Below are 17,892 nucleotides of genomic sequence, written 5' to 3'. Positions count from 1 at the left end.
CTGTCTGGGTCTGAGCACACGCAAGCATGCACGCACGCATGCACGCACGCATGCACGCATGCATGCACGCACACAGAATTGCAAGCACAATGCCGTGCACCTGTGTCAGTTGTCATAGTGTGGTCCCTAAGTGCTGAGAGACCAGCTGTCTGTTTGCGATGCCACCTCCCCAAGAAGCCCACCTGCCCGAGCACTCCCAACCCCCCACTACTTACCCCCAACCCCTGATCCTCACGTGGAGTGCATGGAGAATGGGTGAGGTGGGGGGGGGGGTCTGTATCTATCCATGTAAACCTGATCCACTCCAGTGTGCCCGGTTACGCGTCAATCCTGAATCCCCCCACAAATAACTGGAAACCAGAGATCCACAGCCCTTGTCGCCCATTCCCACCCACCCCACAATCCCACTGTCCTTTCACTTGACTTGTGTTGCCCCCCCACTCCCCCCTTAAGACCCACACGCACACCCTAAACCCTAACCAGCACTGGTTCACTCTTGGCGGGCATGCACACACCTAGCACATAAACACATCATGATAGCCAGGCAAGCCACAGCCTAGATAAATATTTCTGTCACAGTTAATTAGGAAGAACTGATCCCACGTCCAGCTAGACGGACTCTCTCTCAGAACCCCCACACACACCCTCTCCCTTTCCTCCTCTTCCTAACTCTCTCTCTCCGGCTCTGGCTCTGAACCCCACAGTGGGGTATATTTAGACCGGGCCCCACTAAGCTCACCCACACGACAAACGGTCCATGTCTACACACACACAAATGCGCGCACACACACATACACGCACACACACCTGTACACAAGTTGTCAGACAAACATTCACTCCGACCATACTTCTGTCAACTGCAATTAAGGTCATTTAGCTGCTCAGTTTATGACAGAATGTTTTAGGGACAAGATAGATCTGACCTATTGTGAATGGCTTTACTGGGGGGCCCTATTAGTGGTTTTTTTTTTTTTTCGATCTGCTCTTCGTAGTGGTGGCTAAGTGGGTTTTAACCATGGGCCGTTGTATTGTTCTGCGGGCCACACAAGAGATGATCTGAAAATGGTACAAAAGCTTCAACAGCTTCAACATATTCTGTTTCAGAATATCTTTTTTATCAATCTTTTTAATGAAATACAAAATCTTAATATTTCTTCATTAATTAATTTCTTGAACATTTGTTGGCGGGCCGTGCCACAGGGTGTCTGAGAAACTCTCCCCTTACAGAGGTTCAAGGGTTATTATTTACAAGACTATTCACACAAAAAAAAAAACATTTTACCAAATGAAGCCCCTTGCGAAGGAAAGCAACGGGGAGACATGCCTGACATGGCACCGAACACACAGGGCTTTTTTGGGGTTGTTTTTTTTTGTTCAATTAGGAAACTGAGGAAAACAAATACATCTCAAATAAAAACATAGGAAAACTGGCATGGGAACCGGCGTCGCACAGGCGCGCGCGCCGCATCGTCTGGAGGAGAGAAAAACTCCACTCCAATTCTGAGTTATGTTTATGTTCTTCATTTTTCATACAAGTAAGAAACTTTAGAAAACAAAATAAATCAATATCTTTCTCTTAATCCCTGTTCATCCTGAACCCTGTGCTGTATCTCAACGTGCCGTTCAGAGCATCTGACTGATTATTATATGATATTATATATTGCTATATCTGAATCACAATATATTAAGATATTATTATCATATAATATTATTATTATTACATCATCAAATTATCAGAATTGTAGCACTTGGGATGATCGGTTTCTCCGGCCACTTTCTCTGCGTAATGGACGCACCAGGAGGGGAGGCAGAAGCCCCCTGCTGGTACCAGTACACGTTTCAGCATGTCTTTATCTGTTTCCACTGATGATTGCTGTGTCATAAATATACAGTATCATCTACGCTTCTGCGATCAGAGTCTAGTTTGAGACATCCTCTCTACCTGAGTTGTATGTCTCTAGATTCTCATTGGATCCACCTACAGATCCACAGCACAGATCCAGGCTGAGTGAGAGTACATTTGTGTGGCATACTGAGGATTTCTACTTTAAAAGTGCTACCAGACTTGACTAAGCTGACAAAGCAGGGAGACCAGCTCCACTGTTCACATTTATATGCAGCATTCTGAGTTCTGAATATATGAAATGGCAATAACACAATGTAATAATAAAAAGGGTTATGAAAATAAAAAAAAGTACTGTCATATGACTGAATGTCTTTTGAAACAAAATGTACAGGTTTAGAAACTTTACTGTGGAGAGAAAAATAAAAACAGATATAAAATGACAATTATTTGCACTGATAAGAAAAGAAACCTAGCCTATCTGAGTAAAAGAAATGTGGAAATGCCACCGTTGGTAAATCGAATAAGCTACGTATGTACTACTGCTAAAACGGATCTCTGAGAAAATAAATGAATATTATAAGTAATACTCGTTTTGCAGTTGTTTATTGAGCATGGAGAAACATAATCAATTGTGAACTTGAAATGCGGCCCCTCACACAGTCTTCAAACCTCTTTCCGGCCCTTCAAGTTTGCCCACCCCTGCTCAAGTCTCTTGCTTTTATCGCCCTTCACCTTTGTCCGATCTCTTTTCATTTTTGGCACTTTCACTCTTTGTCGTTCCGTCTGGAACTCTTTCCTCCCCCCAGATGCCCGTGTGCTCCTACTTCCTGAAGGGGATCTGTAACAACAGTAGCTGCCCCTACAGTCACGTCTACGTCTCCCGGAAGGCCGCGGTGTGTCAGGACTTCATCAAGGGCTACTGCCCTCAGGGAGAGAAGGTATTGTTTCAGCTCGCACACAAAGCCTCTCTATGGCATTTGACATTTGCTTCATTGTTGTATTATCCACTTTAAGATACAGGGCCAAGAGGAAGAATGAAAGTTTTTGAACTTTGTAAAACACAGACATAAAAAACATATAAAATACGATGAGTTGTAGTTCTGATTTGCCGTTGGATGAAATTAGGCTTGCTATATTTTAATTTGCACTGATGCAACATTTAATTATGTTCAATTATGTTCAATTACTCAATCAAACAAAGGTACTTATACATGGAATGATAATCCACAGCATTCAAATTAGATAACAATTCCAGAGGAGTTGAAATAAAGCCCAGCTAAACAAGTGATTTGGTAATCCCCCCCCCCCACACACACACACACACACAGGCAGGCAGCAACAGCTGCAGGGGATTGTGGTCCACAGTGGCGTTACTCCCGTGGCCCCTTGGGTAATGAAGACGGCCTCCACATGACCCCAGACATGCAAGGGCTCCGCACACTGCCCCCCCACACTGTCCAAATCCACCTCAAACGGACCCCCCCCCCCCCCCGAGTGCTTCTCTTTTTCTCTCCCCTTGTACCTCAACACTTATCCCTCCCTCCCTTTCTCTCCCTTCCTTTGTCTCTCTCTCTCGCTCTCTATCCGTCACCTCTCAGTCGCTGTTTTTGAGCGAATGTGAAACAGATGCTTTTTCACACTGTCAGACCTCATTTAAATACAGCACGGGGAAATGAGGGTATAGAAAACAAAAGGGATATTAATATTTATTCTATTAGCCAAAGTGCTTAGGTATGTGATTTCTTTCTGCCTGTGTGTGTGTGTGTGTGTGTGTGTGTGTGTGTGTGTGTGTGTGTTGTGTGCTGTGCGCGTGCGCGTGTGTGTCTGCGCACGCGTGCCTGTGTCTGCGCACGCGTGCCTGTCTGTGTGCGCGCGCGTGCCTGTGTGTGTTTTGAGTGTACGTCTGCGAGTGAGTGTGTGTGCATGTGTGTACGAAGCGCCACGCTGCAAGGGTCTGGCGGCTCCGTGATGGATAGCAGGCAGTAATTATAGATGGGAAAGTGCTGAGAAAGGCACTATGAGCCAGGCAGGCAGACGCTCCAGCAGCTCAAGGGTTAAGGCCGCTCTTCGTCTCCATCCTTCTCTCTCCTCCTCCTTTTCTTTTTTTGTCCTCTTCTCTGGCTTCATCCCGTTGTGAAAAGTCTGCGTTCTTATTTTCTATTTTCTTATTTTGATCCGTTTGTGTACCATTTTTTTCCTTTAGTGTGGTATCTCCTCCACTCTGTGTGGTCGCTGTCAAAGTCCATCTGTCTTGGGAAATGGTCTTTAAAAAAACAAAAAACAAAAGCAATGTTCGTACCTTTTCTCTTGACGCTTTGTGATACTGCATCCCGCTTCTACACAGGAATATTTGTTACATTTATTGTTCGGGGCGGGGCATTACATCCAGGCTCGCCGGTCTCGTTTTATCTGTTGCGTGTATTTATGCAAATTTTAACAGTTTTGTTCTGCCTAACATAACTTTAAATAACGGCATCCCATTTTTGACGCGCAACGCCTACAATTTTAATCTCTATGGATGTCCCTCTTTCCTGGGCTCTTCATGCCCATTTACCTTATCTTTCTCTTTCTCTCCCTTACTACTCTCTCTCCTCCCCTCCACCTTACTTCCTCCGACTCTCCTGGCAAATGTGCTGACTCCTCTTGGTTTTGGCTCGACAGAGAGCTCTCTAATGGGCCCCAGAGACATCCCAGGATTCCTTAAATCAAGTGGAAAATTGTTAACTTGGTGTGGAATAAAGACGTTTGGTCCAGTTCCACTTTTTTACCCCCCGCCTTTCCAAATCCCCCCACCCCCCCCTCTTCCTTGCTTTATCTTGAGACTTTTTTTCTGAGAATCAGGATGTATGGCACTGTGGGGAGTTCAGTTGTGGTGGGCTTCGCTTTTACAGTCCGATTTACACCTCCTACTGTACTTTTCTTTGAGGCGTTTTCGCAATGATAGAAGTTGGATCTCCTAACGCCCGTTCTCCGACTATCACCGGTGGCCAAGACATGGTGCATCAACAACAAATTGAATTAATTCACCACATCCAGTTATGGCACTGGTTTAAGAGAGATTCGTAATGCTTAGGAAGACAAGAGGGCCTTTACCGAAAAGCTTGTTTTGCTTATAACATGTGGTTATCCATTATTAATTGTTTGCAATATTATTAAATGTAACTACAAAAAACATGTGAAATCTAAAATCAGACATATCTAGGTTTGTAGCGGCCATTTCCATGGTTTCAGCGAATACCACCGATAACCGGCCCTGGTCCGAGAAGTCAGCAAAATGACGTAGCATTGATCCTTAAAATTCACAATGCAAAATAATGCTTTCTTAGGCCCTGCCCCTACCATTCAGAGTGGTAGTTCAACTACTAAGCAGGAGTAAATACTTTTTTTTTTTTTTTTTTTTTATGGAACTCTGACACAGAAGACAAGCATCTCAAGAGTTGACATGAGTTCAGTTGAAGGCGTGTGTTCTACGATCCACTTGCAGCTCCGTTCTCCACCTCCCTTTGGACCCAACCCCAACCACTGGGTGGAGAGACACTTTGCGGGGATACAGAACGGTTACGAATGCAGCTGCATTTCCATGTAATCTGTCGCTATGTCAATACCCGACACACAACGATGAAATTGTTACTGACCTTCTTGTCTGAATCTGGCTAAGGAAGACCAAAGCAAATTTCCCCCCAAAAAACTGCAGTATCCCTTTAAGGGTGCACAGCTAGGGAGAGACCCCTCTCTGCTCAGAGCTGTCAGGTAACCACTGGTGATCAGATCTCACTTCTGCGCTCTGCATTTCCGTGCAGAGGGGCAGGTGCTCAAAAAAAAAAAAGAAAACGCACATGGACACATGTGCTCACATTGCAGGTGCGCCGAAGTGCGAGGTTCATGAAGTGTTCCTCATGAATATATGTTGCCCAGACAATCTGCTACCTCGATACCCATTCACACTGAAGAAAAAAACATGCCTGATTAAAATAGGGCACCGTGGGGTCAATTGGGCAGGTCCCCCCCCGCACATACCTGCCGGTCAATATGCAAATGTTGTGACTGTAACATAATCTCATAGAGAAAGATTTATTTCATTTCCTTAGTTTCTTACTTGTATAGAAAATGAAAAGCAGAAACCTTACTCAGAGAATTGGAGTTTAGCTTTTTTTTGTTTCTCCTCCAGACAGCGGTGCGCGCCGGCTCCCGTGCCTGACTTTTTATTTTATATCTATTTGTTTTACACTTCAAACACAACTGAGTTAAGGGACTGTCCCGCTCCGTCCAGTTCCAAAAAAATCTGTGCATCCCCATCGGGGTTGCTTTGGGACTTAATTGAGTAAAAACTGGAATATTTTTATGTAAATACTTTACTCGTAGATAACAAATCTTGTATTTCTGGAATGGAGAGAGCACATTTTCCAAATTTCATTATATCCTATCTTTTGCGCTGGTTACAACTTTTTGGAACCGTAAGACCTCTAGCATGGGTACCAGTGCGGCGGGGGACATTGAGAGGGGCTCTGACGTCTTCCTCAGACTCTGACTTGGAGGAGGTGTGTAGTGGGAATGTACGCCATCTAGGCTCGTTCGCACTGCAAGACTCCACACTGTTCATGGAAACTTGATCTTGATCTGACCCCCCCCCCCCCCCCCCCAACCCTTAACACACACACTCATACACAGACGGACACACACACACACACACACACACACACACACTCTTCAAATCATACACTGAGACACAAGTCCCCCAATCTACACTCTATTTCTGGACCAACCTGCTCTTGCTCACCCAGTCGTGCACAAACATACAAATAAACACACATACACATACACACACACACACACACACACACACACACACACAGACACACACACACACACACACACACACACACACACACACACTAGCACACAAGCCTAACACCAAATAGTGAGTATAATTAGCCTTTCTGACAGGTGGGACGGATCAGATCTCCGGGAGAATGAAGCTACCAATTTGCACTTTCATACACACTGCCACAAACAAACATCTGAATACACGCTGCATCAACGTACAATGACTCCAAAAAAGCTTCTTAAAGTGACCCACTGTGACCCACCCATTTTGAGTAATGTGTCATATGGAGTATCAGGCATGGTAATATATATTCTCACTGGATGGGGTAAAGGCTCACATACTGTACATGTTATTAATATAGTTCTAAGTAAATATCTTTCTCTCCTTCTCAGATATCTGATGGTGACTGGTTCCCAATCCATCATAATGGGGATTATGTTGCTTCCATCATACGTTCAATATAATTGATTGACTTCTATTTGTGTTTTTCTAATGGGGTTAATGGGGGTTTTGTGTGTGTCTGTGTGTGTCTGTGTGTGTGTCTGTGTGTCTGTGTGTCTGTGTGTGTGTGTGTGACAAATAGTGTAAGAAGAAACACACCCTGGTGTGTCCAGAGTTCTCCAGGACGGGCTCCTGCCCCCAGGGCTCCCGCTGCAAGCTGCAGCACCGCCAACAGAGCAAGCGGTGCCCCCCCTCCAGCCCCACCGCCCCGGCCAGGAGAGCCCGCACCAAGGACTCCGCTAAGAGGTCAGGACGGAGGATCCCACTATTCGGCCACATCCAACGTTTACAGATAAATCTTACCCTGGTTTGACTTTCCTCATCGGTGGCACTGTTCACAGCTGGTTCTTTCTCTACATTTGCCGACATAATGCAAATCTAGCGTCACCTACGATCATTATGACTAATGATAGTTGAAAACAATCTTTTTTTGTTTTTGCCTTACGATTACAACACATTCGATAATTTCAAGTATTGGAAAAGGTCGATACAAAAGTATCCAGATGTTCTGTTTTGGCAATTCTATCATCTCCACCTAGATTCCTAAATTGTTAGTGAATTTGCATTTTGAGAATTTCTTTAATTTTCTTGACGAATATGAATATGACGATGCCTCAGGTGAGTAGACCAACAAAGAGTGTTGCTAATGTAACCAAAGTGTTATGTTAATGTGAATGTTACTCCGTTAATATATTTAAAATTGGACGCAAAAGAACTCTGAGTTGGTAGGCATAGTATTTTTATAGCATTTGTATTATAGTATCATATATTCAGGCAAAGATCTGTCAGCTGTTAAAGAAATGATCGTATTGAACTGCACTACTCACAGAATCACAGGTATTGCAACATTATCCCGCTCGACAGCTAGATGTCACTGTTATTGAATGAGAAGTTCTAATATCGAAAATATGAAATCCAGCTTGTTCACGGTGACGTGCCATCATCTGCCTTCCCTTCCACAGGCCGCAGCTTTCTGTGGTCATGCCGCCGCCGGCGGAGCCCGCCACGCCAACCTCTGGCCACGCCAAGCTGCCGTCTTTCATCTCTCTGTCCAGCTCCCCGGAGGAGGCCGAGGCACCGGACACCGCTCCCGCCGGAGCCCCGCGAGGGAAAGGTACGGAATGGAACGCCGCAACCGCTCAAACCACCGGTCACTGGTCCCAGTACACACAAAACAACTCAGAATGGTTAGGCTGATGGTGTCGGTAGCATTATTTAATAGTATTTACTCGCTCTGCCGGGTATTAACGCTCTACAAACGACCGCACAGCTCACGGAGCTTTCAAAGGATTGTGAGTTCGAGATTGTGAGGGATAATTTCTCAGCGGAGCTGGAGACTGAGGCCGGCGGTAATGAATCCACTGTTGGTTATAACGAGGTGTGCTAATGCGTGGGGGACAGAGGTAATAACATTTAGGTTTTGGGGCGGGACAGTGGGCACAGCTGAGCTTTCCTGTTGACAGACGTGACAAATAGAGGACAAAAAGAGACGCCGCTTTCCTCCAGCACCCACCTGCCTATGCTGGACACACACACAAACCCAAACTCAAGCTGCCTCCAGATATGCCACTTATTTGTACTCAAATAGTGTTTTACCAGTTACCTGATTTTTAGCTTTTCATACCGCATTCCAGTTGATGATTGTTTTAATGACGCTGTACTAACTGTGCTATGTTACATTGGTTGTCCGGATTTTTTTTGTCGTTGTTTTATTACTTCCATTAACTTTTAGCGAAAATAAACTTGTTTTTTAAATTAATGCAACTCTAAAAGCACTTAAATATACTCTGACTCACTGACTCACACACACGAGGTTAGAATTTGGAAAATGTCAATAAAATTGTAATTTTTGCTTTGATTATTCTAATTATCTGTGTACACCTGTGCTGGTGTAAAAAAGGAAAAAAAAACACAAACAAGATTTTAAGATTTTGAATAAGATGAGGAATTGATTTTATCCAACAAGATCAACTGAGGTGGACGTTCTACAAATGGTCGTGAGCGAGGAGAGATAGTACCTCAACAGAAGAGACTAAACATCTGGTGCTTCCGTTGACATATTATACAGAGTTCTCCAATTCTGGCAAATTTTTCACATTGATTTTTATGATATTCATCTTAAATTTGCCCGGAGAGACATTTTGTTTCACCCTCAGTCACTTATATCACAATTTGCGGAGCAATTGGGAGAACTTCTCTTCCGCTTGAGGAATGTTCAAAGTGGAACGTTCGAAGGTCAAAATCATATTTCATCGTATTTATTAGCAGCAACACATGTAAGCAGAGAATAATCCTAAATATCTCAAATCCAGAACTCTCACTCTTAAGTGTATCTACTGTACGCCGCTCCCGCACACCGGAAATGCCTTTCACCGTCTTTTCTCAGAGTCTTGTGTGTAGAAAGCTGCTTGGAAACAAGTAGGACCTCTGACCTGACCCCCTCTCCAAATTCCAAATTCTTGGTGACTAGGGTTTGTCTGGTTTGCATCCGATTTTGTGTGTGTCTGTGTGTGTGTGTGTGTGTGTGTGTGTGTGTGTGTGTGTGTGTGTGTGTGTGTGTGTGTGTGTGTGTGTGTGTGTGTGTGTCTGTGTGTGTCTGTGTGTGTCTGTGTCTGTGTGTCTGTCGGTCTGTCTGTCCATGGCTTTATTTACTCACGGTACTGTAATTCGCAGAATGAGATCCCAGCTCCCAATGACAACACACACACAGACTTTGTTCACCTAAGTATTACTAATGACAGCCGAGTTCCCCTAAACACGCTCCACACCTCAGTGGCTCGTTAAAGGTGGAATGCAGCCTTCACTTTGCATAAATTACACCAGACATGATGTATCACTGCCAGAGTGCAGCATCACGCACGCAAACATGCGAACATACAAAACTTCATCAGTCGCCGCTTTCCCCTTTGCTCATTCATCTAGCGGGGATGCCATCACTTAACGTTTCATCCACGATTCAATGTTTCAACAAAAATCAGTCTAATGTGCCAAAAAACACATATACACATATCACCAGTTTCTTTTACTGTTTTCAAACCTAAACCTTATTTTGATCAAAAAAATTTAAAAGGTGCTGCTTTCCTTTTCCGTCTCTGGGGCGCCGATCGCTGAGCTTCACATTAACCAGCTGGCTTCCTGTCTCTCATCCACAGAGAAGAAACTCCAGATCAAGCCACGGCTCAAGTGCTGAGAGGTCCGGCGCGAGGCTGGACACAAAGTGATATGACTCTCAAAAGTCTCACGGCCACTTTGAACCATTTTTAACTGACTGAAAATATCAATTTTTCTATTCTTTTGATTTCATTCTGATGGATGACTTCATGCTGACAGATTTCCCTGTCCCCAGAATTTTTTATCTCAGGGTCTGATGCTATATTCTATAAAGTCTGAAAAGTTATTTTACATATCTGCTTAAATGTGTATGATGCAGCTTTTTATCCAATAACACTTTTGTAAATATATTAACGAAATGAATAAAGTGAATTGTTGGTGTGTACCTATTTTGCCGTGTGCTCCTTGGGGCGCCTCAGGGTGGGTTTATGGGTCCCGGAGTGTTTATAGGCTCTTGAGTGTGTTTCTGTTTTGGTGCGGCCGTATCATTCCACGTCTGTGCGTGTGTGCGGGAGTCCCGGGGGAACACACACTTTCATCTGTAAGGTGATGACAGAAGCAGCAGTGCCCCTTGGTTTTAGTCTGGGAGACAAGACACATGAGCGCATGTTGACATCACCGCCATGTGCGTGCGTGCGTGCGTGCATGGGTGCACGCGCACGCACACACACACACACACACACACACACACACACGTCTTGTGTCTTGAGGGCAACTACCACATCCTTTATCTTTAACCCCATCCGCCCCGCTCACTCAACTCATCTTTTCATATCGACTTCCCTCCCCATCACATTTTCTCAGTCCCTCATTCTCTCCATTTCCTTCCTGCGTGTAATGTAATTAGCCGCAACGGGTGTAATCTATCCATCTCCTGGCCTCAGAGCATACAGTCTAATGATGAAACAATTAACACACCTTGTGCGGCCATCTGCAGTCTGTTGGTGCGAGTACGACCCCTGATACTCTGAAATAAAGGTTCTATTATTCTGAAAAATACATTATTAATAAAGACATTAATTACGGACTCTGCAACACAAACAGACTGATCTGTGACAATGTTTACCGGATCAGGAATCCCAGGCAGACTCCAAGCCCCGTGTGTCTGTGATAGTTGAGTGTATAACTCTAAAACAAGAGGAAAAAGATCAATTGGTCCAGCACATTACAAAATGTTAAATTTGCGGGAATGGATAAATGCACACATAAAATTGGCAGATATTGACGAAGCGTGGATGGAGCTCGAATGACTTTTGATTCAGGCGATGGTGTTTCGATGGGTGATTGCAGGTTGCCCTGCATATGGCAACTATTTAACTTGATTCTTTTTGAGCTCTATTGACAGCAGAGAGATGGAGAGCTAGATGTGTTCTCTGGGCAAAAAAAAAAGTAGAAGACGGGGAGCTATCACTCTTACCTTCTTGTACCCTTTTTTTTTTCCTTCCTCCTCACCCACATTGCCTATCCGCTGAAGACATAAGTGCCTTAGACAGATGTCTGCTGTCTCTCGTCTAAAACCCTCAACGTGAGCTGCTGAGCTTGGCAAACTGTAATTAAGATCAATATTTCAATTTTTTGTAAAAGCGCACGAGACTGAGTGAAGACAGAGGAAGAGGAATCATCCGTTCATTGAGACTCTTAGACAAAAAGGAAGGTCAACAGTCATCCTTTGCTGTGTGTGTGTGTGTGTGTGTGTGTGTGTGTCTGTGTGTGTGTGTGTGTCTCCAAATGGCGTAAAACCATATATTTAATTAGAACATGTGATCCATCAATAAAGATAATGAAGTTCACATCATATTATGAATTTGTCACATATTTTGTTTGTTTAATAGTCCACTTTAATGTATGCATGTAATTTGTTGCACAAATAACTTTCTCATATAAGGTTAGGCCTACAACATGAGGTAAAATTCCTGATTTTCAAGGTAAGCCTCTTTATCTCATTGTGTGTGTATGTGAGACTGCGTGCGGGTGCGCGCGCACGCCGATACATAGCCGTACAATTAAAGCTAATTCCTTCTTGGCTGCATGCATTAGTGACTTAACGGCACATACAAAACCTTCGGCTCTCAGATAACCCTCGGCAACCCCCTGGAGCCAATGGACGGCTTTGGTTTGGACGGGTCTACCTGGCTCAAAGCTCCTCAAAGCCCACTGTCGATCCCCCCCTTGCTGATGTCCATTTTGCTTAAATCGGGAGAACTGCACCACCAGCGAACTCACAATATGCAAAAGACACAATGAAAACCCTGACTTCAAAAATTTATGTCTCAAGCCCTCGGCCGCAGACACTCCCCCCTATCCGTGACAATGAATGGACCACAGCAGATCTTCTTAAATATGGCATTTCAATACAGACTGCTTAGCTTGGCATTTGGGGTGGGGGCACTCCTGCTTATTTGATAAAAACCGTCCTAATGACTTAGCGCACCTAAACTTCAAATACCTTGATATGATTTCCGTCCCCTCATCCCATACTCCTCTTTTCACCCGAGCCAGCAGATTTGAGCCATGGGGAGGGCACGTATTTCACAGGCAGCTCGGACAGGAAGTTAAGCTCAGCGCACTGCAAGGTCTGCTGTTCCCCATCTGACCAAGTTAAAGTTACTGCCACCTGTTTTTCGTGATGATAAGCACTATTTCACGGATATATCCCAACGGTATCATTTATTCTCCTGATGGGACGCCGGGGTCTCGTTGGCCCCAGCATTCCCAAGTGCCGTTCTGGCTTAAAGGGCTCTACGGGTCAAATGTGGAGGCATCTTGGTATCCATCCACTCGCTGTGGAGTCTTAAGATCCCACAATGCTTATCTCCGGTATCGATATCGTTCAACACCATCCTTTGAATTCATTTCCAGATCTTTCATCGCCAAACGCGTGCCGTTGCGCGCAATGCAATTTGTGATTAATTATGAATAAAAACCCCTATGGATAGTGATCTCGAGGAACCGGCGGTCATAATTAATCCAGACAATGCTGTAAAGTCCTCAGACACACGGAAATGTCGATTGATTTTTTTTTGGCATTGGGGCATGTGACACTAAATAAATTATAGATATTCATTAGTGATTGGAAAGGCCTATACTCTCTCAAATACTCCCTTATAAATACCTTAAAGTGGTCATTTGTAATATTATTTGTTAAAAAATCCCATATTTGCCAGAAACCTTTTCAGAAACCACATGGAAAAATATCCCCACCACCTCAAGTGACCAAGAAAAGAAAGAATATTGGTCAGAAGATGGCTGCCGTCTTGGGTGAAGATGTGGGTAAACCTGGATGTTAAAAGGAAAAAAATTCCAGTTTCAAATGGAAGATTCCACTTTAATCTTAAAAACAAACTGGTTTACAAAAGACTGTGAACCCTATTTGAATCGTCTAATGGATTATTGATTCTAATACATTACTGTATAATAAAACAGGCTTAATTATCAAGTAGGCTGCCTCCGATTGTTTTGGATGTACGATGGATGTACGGATGTAAGATTTTCTCCATAAACCGATAAAATTCTCGTTCTCTTAACAGCAAAAAATGTACAAATCTCCTTCACTCTTTGACAGTTAAATTAGATAGCAGCTCATATGGACTGATATACTGTAAGCATTCTGCGATGTACAGGTGAAAGAAATGATCATACAGCTTATATTTGCTTTATGATATGTTATATTTATACAAGTGATATTCACATGAATCTAGTTAGTCACAAATGGACTCAATATGAGGCCATTTATAATTACGACAATAACAATAGACCTCCGGCGGAAATGAAGAACTGCAGTTCCTTGAGCAGCTTCACATACAAAGCGAAAACATAAACAAATTGACACACAATACAACCAAAAACAAACAATGAACCTCTAATAACGATTCACAACCTGGAAAAAGTAGGGGGCACACACACACACACGCACGCGCACACACACACACACACACATACACACACACACACACACACACACACACACACACACACACACATCCTCACACACACACACACACACACACACACACACACACACACACACACACACACACACACACATAACGTATGTCAACAACATAAATCTATGCAATGTTCCGAAAAGGCTAAAAAGGTTTGTGGAAATGGCAACATTTATGTTTAATAGTGTGCATGGTCCCTTGAAAATAAATCAATTAAAACGAATTCCATTCCATGAAGTCCAAGACTGCTAAATTAGCCTGAAGTCAGACTACTCTTGCAAGCTCGTTCAATCCAGCCCCCTTCCATTCTACATTCATGAGAGGGGTTCGAAAGCGACGAAAAGTTTCTCCAGTTCCAAGCAAACATTTTCTCTGAGGGAGACGTGCGGCTCTGTATCGTCTTCCCCATCCCCGCGTGTGCGCGTCCCGAGCGTGCAGTTGCACATGCTCGGTCACTAGAGGGGGGGACACGCACCTGTCCTGCAGCCCGCTCCATTCAGAGGCTGCTATAGGAGGATGCAAATCCACAGCTCCGGTTCCACGCCCATTGGCCTGTCACGCCTCCAGGGTGGGTGGGTGGGGGGTGGGGAGGGGGTCGGGGCCACGCTGCCTTTATAAGTGCAGATTGCTCCACTCAGTGCCTCAGTGACACTGCGTGGAGAGCAGACAAGGGTTTCCTCCTGGCGGATCTAAAAATAATCACTTATTATATTAGCATACACGCACGCAGTCAACAAAACAACGCGCCCCCGGTTTAGGGGGTCGGACCTTGGGGGGAACGAATCCGTGAGTAGCTCGCTTTAACACAATCTGGACCGACCATTCAAACACGGGGACCACACTCTCCCAGGTCCCTCAATACACGGGAAGTATATGCTTAACTTCCCAGTGCAAAATTTAGATGAAGTCTGAGACTTTTTTTCTCCATCCCATTCCATTTCGGATCCATTGCGTTACAAACTTGGGACTTTTACGCACAGCTTTACGCGCTGCTGTCCGGTGGTGTTGAACCTCGTTCACTGGACGACTTGAATGTGGTTCCGTGTAGAAAGTGCTGCGCTGTCTCCAGTCTGCTTCTCTGCGAGCTAGGAGGTAAACAGTGGAGGTGAAGAAGGATACTGGAACATGTTTGTCTGATTTGACTGACCAGGAGTCAAGGACAATAAATCACAGGGCGGCGGAGCGCGTCCAACGCAGAGGTGAAGCGAGGACAAGACGGGTCGGTGCCTCCGGATCCACCACCGGGCTCCAGTTTCATCCAGGCTCCCTGGTATTAAAGCGTCTGGCCTGTGATCGGTTGTCAACAAGAGAAGCGCACGGAGGCGAGCTGGCAGGTGTACAAGTTCATTTACATGCATACATGTATTCACGCCACTATATATAGAACTTGTTTTAGGCGCTTGCAGCCATAATACGCGAGTCTTCTCCCCACCCTCCCTTCCCCACTCTTGCGGCCACAAGCACCGGGCGTGTGCGTGTGTCTATATATACACACGATCCAGTCTTTTTATTCCTTCGTGCAACCTGCATCCCGGAGGGCTGCCCGGTGTCGGTTTGGCTGTGAGGGGGGGAGTCGTCGCATGGACTGACATGGCCACCGACCTCGCTATGAGCGCCGAGCTGCCCAACAGCCCCCTGGCCATCGAGTACGTCAACGACTTCGACCTGATGAAGTTCGAGGTGAAGAAGGAGCCGCCCGAGGCCGACCGGTACTGCCACCGCCTCCCGCCGGGCTCCCTGTCCTCCACCCCCATCAGCACGCCCTGCTCCTCCGTGCCTTCCTCGCCGAGCTTCTGTGCCCCTAGCCCGGGCGCCCAGTCCAACCAGACCATCGGGGCCAACGGGGTGAGCAGCGGCCCCGGCAGCAGTGGCGGCGGCAGCAACAATCAGAACACCGCGGGCAAGTCGCAACTGGAGGACCTGTACTGGATCCCCAACTACCAGCACCACATCAACCCCGAGGCGCTCAACCTGACCCCGGAGGACGCGGTGGAGGCCTTGATCGGGAACGCCCACCACCATCACCACCACCACCAGGCCTACGAGGGCTTCCGCGGGCAGCAGTACGTCGGCGAGGACCTGTCCACGGCCTCGGTGGCGGCGCACCACCACCACCAGTCCCACCACCACCACCACCACGGCCACCACCACGGCCACCACGCCCGCCTGGAGGACCGCTTCTCGGACGACCAGCTGGTCAGCATGACGGTGCGGGAGCTGAACCGGCAGCTCCGCGGCTTCAGCAAGGAGGAGGTGATCCGCCTGAAGCAGAAGAGACGCACGCTCAAGAACCGCGGCTACGCGCAGTCGTGCCGCTACAAGCGGGTGCAGCAGCGGCACATGCTGGAGACGGAGAAGTGCACCCTGCAGAGCCAGGTGGAGCAGCTGAAGCAGGACGTGGCCCGCCTCGCCAAGGAGCGGGACCTGTACAAGGAGAAGTACGAGAAGCTGGCGAGCCGGACCTACAACGCCGCCGCAGCGGGGCCCACAAACAGTAGAGACCCGTCCGGGAAGCAGGGCGGCCCGGACTTCTTCATGTGATGGGATCGGGGAGAGAGACTTGATCCGTAGCTTAAGGACTATGACCCCGCCCTGACCCCTCAGACTCCTTTTTAAACCATATTTATATTTTCTCTTGTTTGCATTGTTTACAATTATTCCCTCCACCAAAAAGATGATTATTGTATATTTAAAACACACACACACACACACACACACACACACACAACAATGCTTCATTTTTAAAACGCGCACCAAAGGAATGCGCGTGCGCTCGATAAGTCTTAACGGTATTTTGGCAAAACCTCTGTAACTAAAGAACCTCTCATTTGGACACGGGATCACTGAGCCTGCTTTGTCAACATCAAAATCGAGACTTGACGCTTTAAAACAAGGACATCGACGGATGAAGTCTTACCGAACCAACCTGACAACAGACACTGGTCGTTGTTTGTTTTTATTTTTTGTTGTTGTTGTTGTTGTTGTTTTTTTGTTGTTGTTGTTTGTTTTGTTTTGGGTTTGTTTTTTTTTCGTTCGTGTTAAACCTGGGACTGGATGAGATTTTATTTTTTCAGATCGGACTGAAACAGAAGAAGCAAATAGACAGGAAATTGGAAAAAAAAGACAAAAAAAACCCAACCAAAAACAACAACAACACTCGCTCCCTGATGGTGTATCAAGCTGACTGTAATGATTCAGAGAAGGAACCTTTGAATCGACTTCCCAGTTGCTCTTCAGTGACCCTGCATGCAGGACATGTATGGTGACCCCCCTCTCGCCCCCCCCCCCCCCCCCCCCCCCCCCAAATCCAGTCATCTCCCAAATCTTCACACATGTATGGGAAGCATGTCCCACCCCCCTCCCCTCCTTTTAACACGACCCCCCCCCCCCCTCTCCCCCGCAAACAGCAAGGCCTGGGTATGCAACCCCCCCTTCCCCATTTCCCCTTGCAGGGGCAAAACAATCTGCTGTCACCGCGACGGACGCATCTCCGACGCTATTTTCAATCAACTTTTCTATTGTTTTAAAAGAAAAGGGGAAAAAAAAAACCGACAAAAAAAAAAAATAGAATAAAACTGAGCCAGAATTTTCGAATTTATTTATTTCAACCTTGTACATACGTGTAGAAAACAGTTGCTGTCTTCTCTCTTTTGAAAATAATAACT

At 45.7% G+C, this 17,892-nt stretch overlaps 2 protein-coding genes across 2 annotated transcripts in view; both read left to right on the top strand.

Moving 5' to 3' along the window:
• zc3h3 (zinc finger CCCH-type containing 3) overlaps positions 1–10,668 on the top strand; it is a 49,418-nt gene extending 38,750 nt beyond the window's left edge. The window contains exons 9-12 of the mRNA XM_079997780.1: positions 2,653–2,784; positions 7,255–7,418; positions 8,135–8,286; positions 10,325–10,668. Coding sequence (XP_079853906.1) covers positions 2,653–2,784; positions 7,255–7,418; positions 8,135–8,286; positions 10,325–10,362 — 486 coding nt within the window. The 3' untranslated portion in view covers positions 10,363–10,668. The remainder of the gene's footprint in view (positions 1–2,652; positions 2,785–7,254; positions 7,419–8,134; positions 8,287–10,324) is intronic.
• A 4,231-nt stretch (positions 10,669–14,899) lies between these two features.
• On the top strand, positions 14,900–17,427 carry mafaa (MAF bZIP transcription factor Aa). The gene has a single exon (XM_079999022.1). The coding sequence runs from the start codon at positions 15,818–15,820 to the stop codon at positions 16,766–16,768; it is 951 nt and encodes a 316-aa protein (XP_079855148.1). The 5' UTR covers positions 14,900–15,817; the 3' UTR covers positions 16,769–17,427.
• The last annotated feature ends 465 nt before the right edge of the window (positions 17,428–17,892 follow it).

Source organism: Zeus faber, assembly GCF_960531495.2.
Source record: "Zeus faber genome assembly, chromosome: 1".
Classification (NCBI taxonomy): Eukaryota; Metazoa; Chordata; class Actinopteri; order Zeiformes; family Zeidae; genus Zeus; species Zeus faber.
Note: the sequence above shows the minus strand (reverse complement) of the source record. Positions and strands in the feature narration are given on the sequence as shown.

Bases quoted from the DNA above. Each gene is read 5' to 3' on its own strand.
- mafaa (XM_079999022.1), top strand. From the start codon at position 15,818: ATGGCCACCGACCTCGCTATGAGCGCCGAGCTGCCCAACAGCCCCCTG.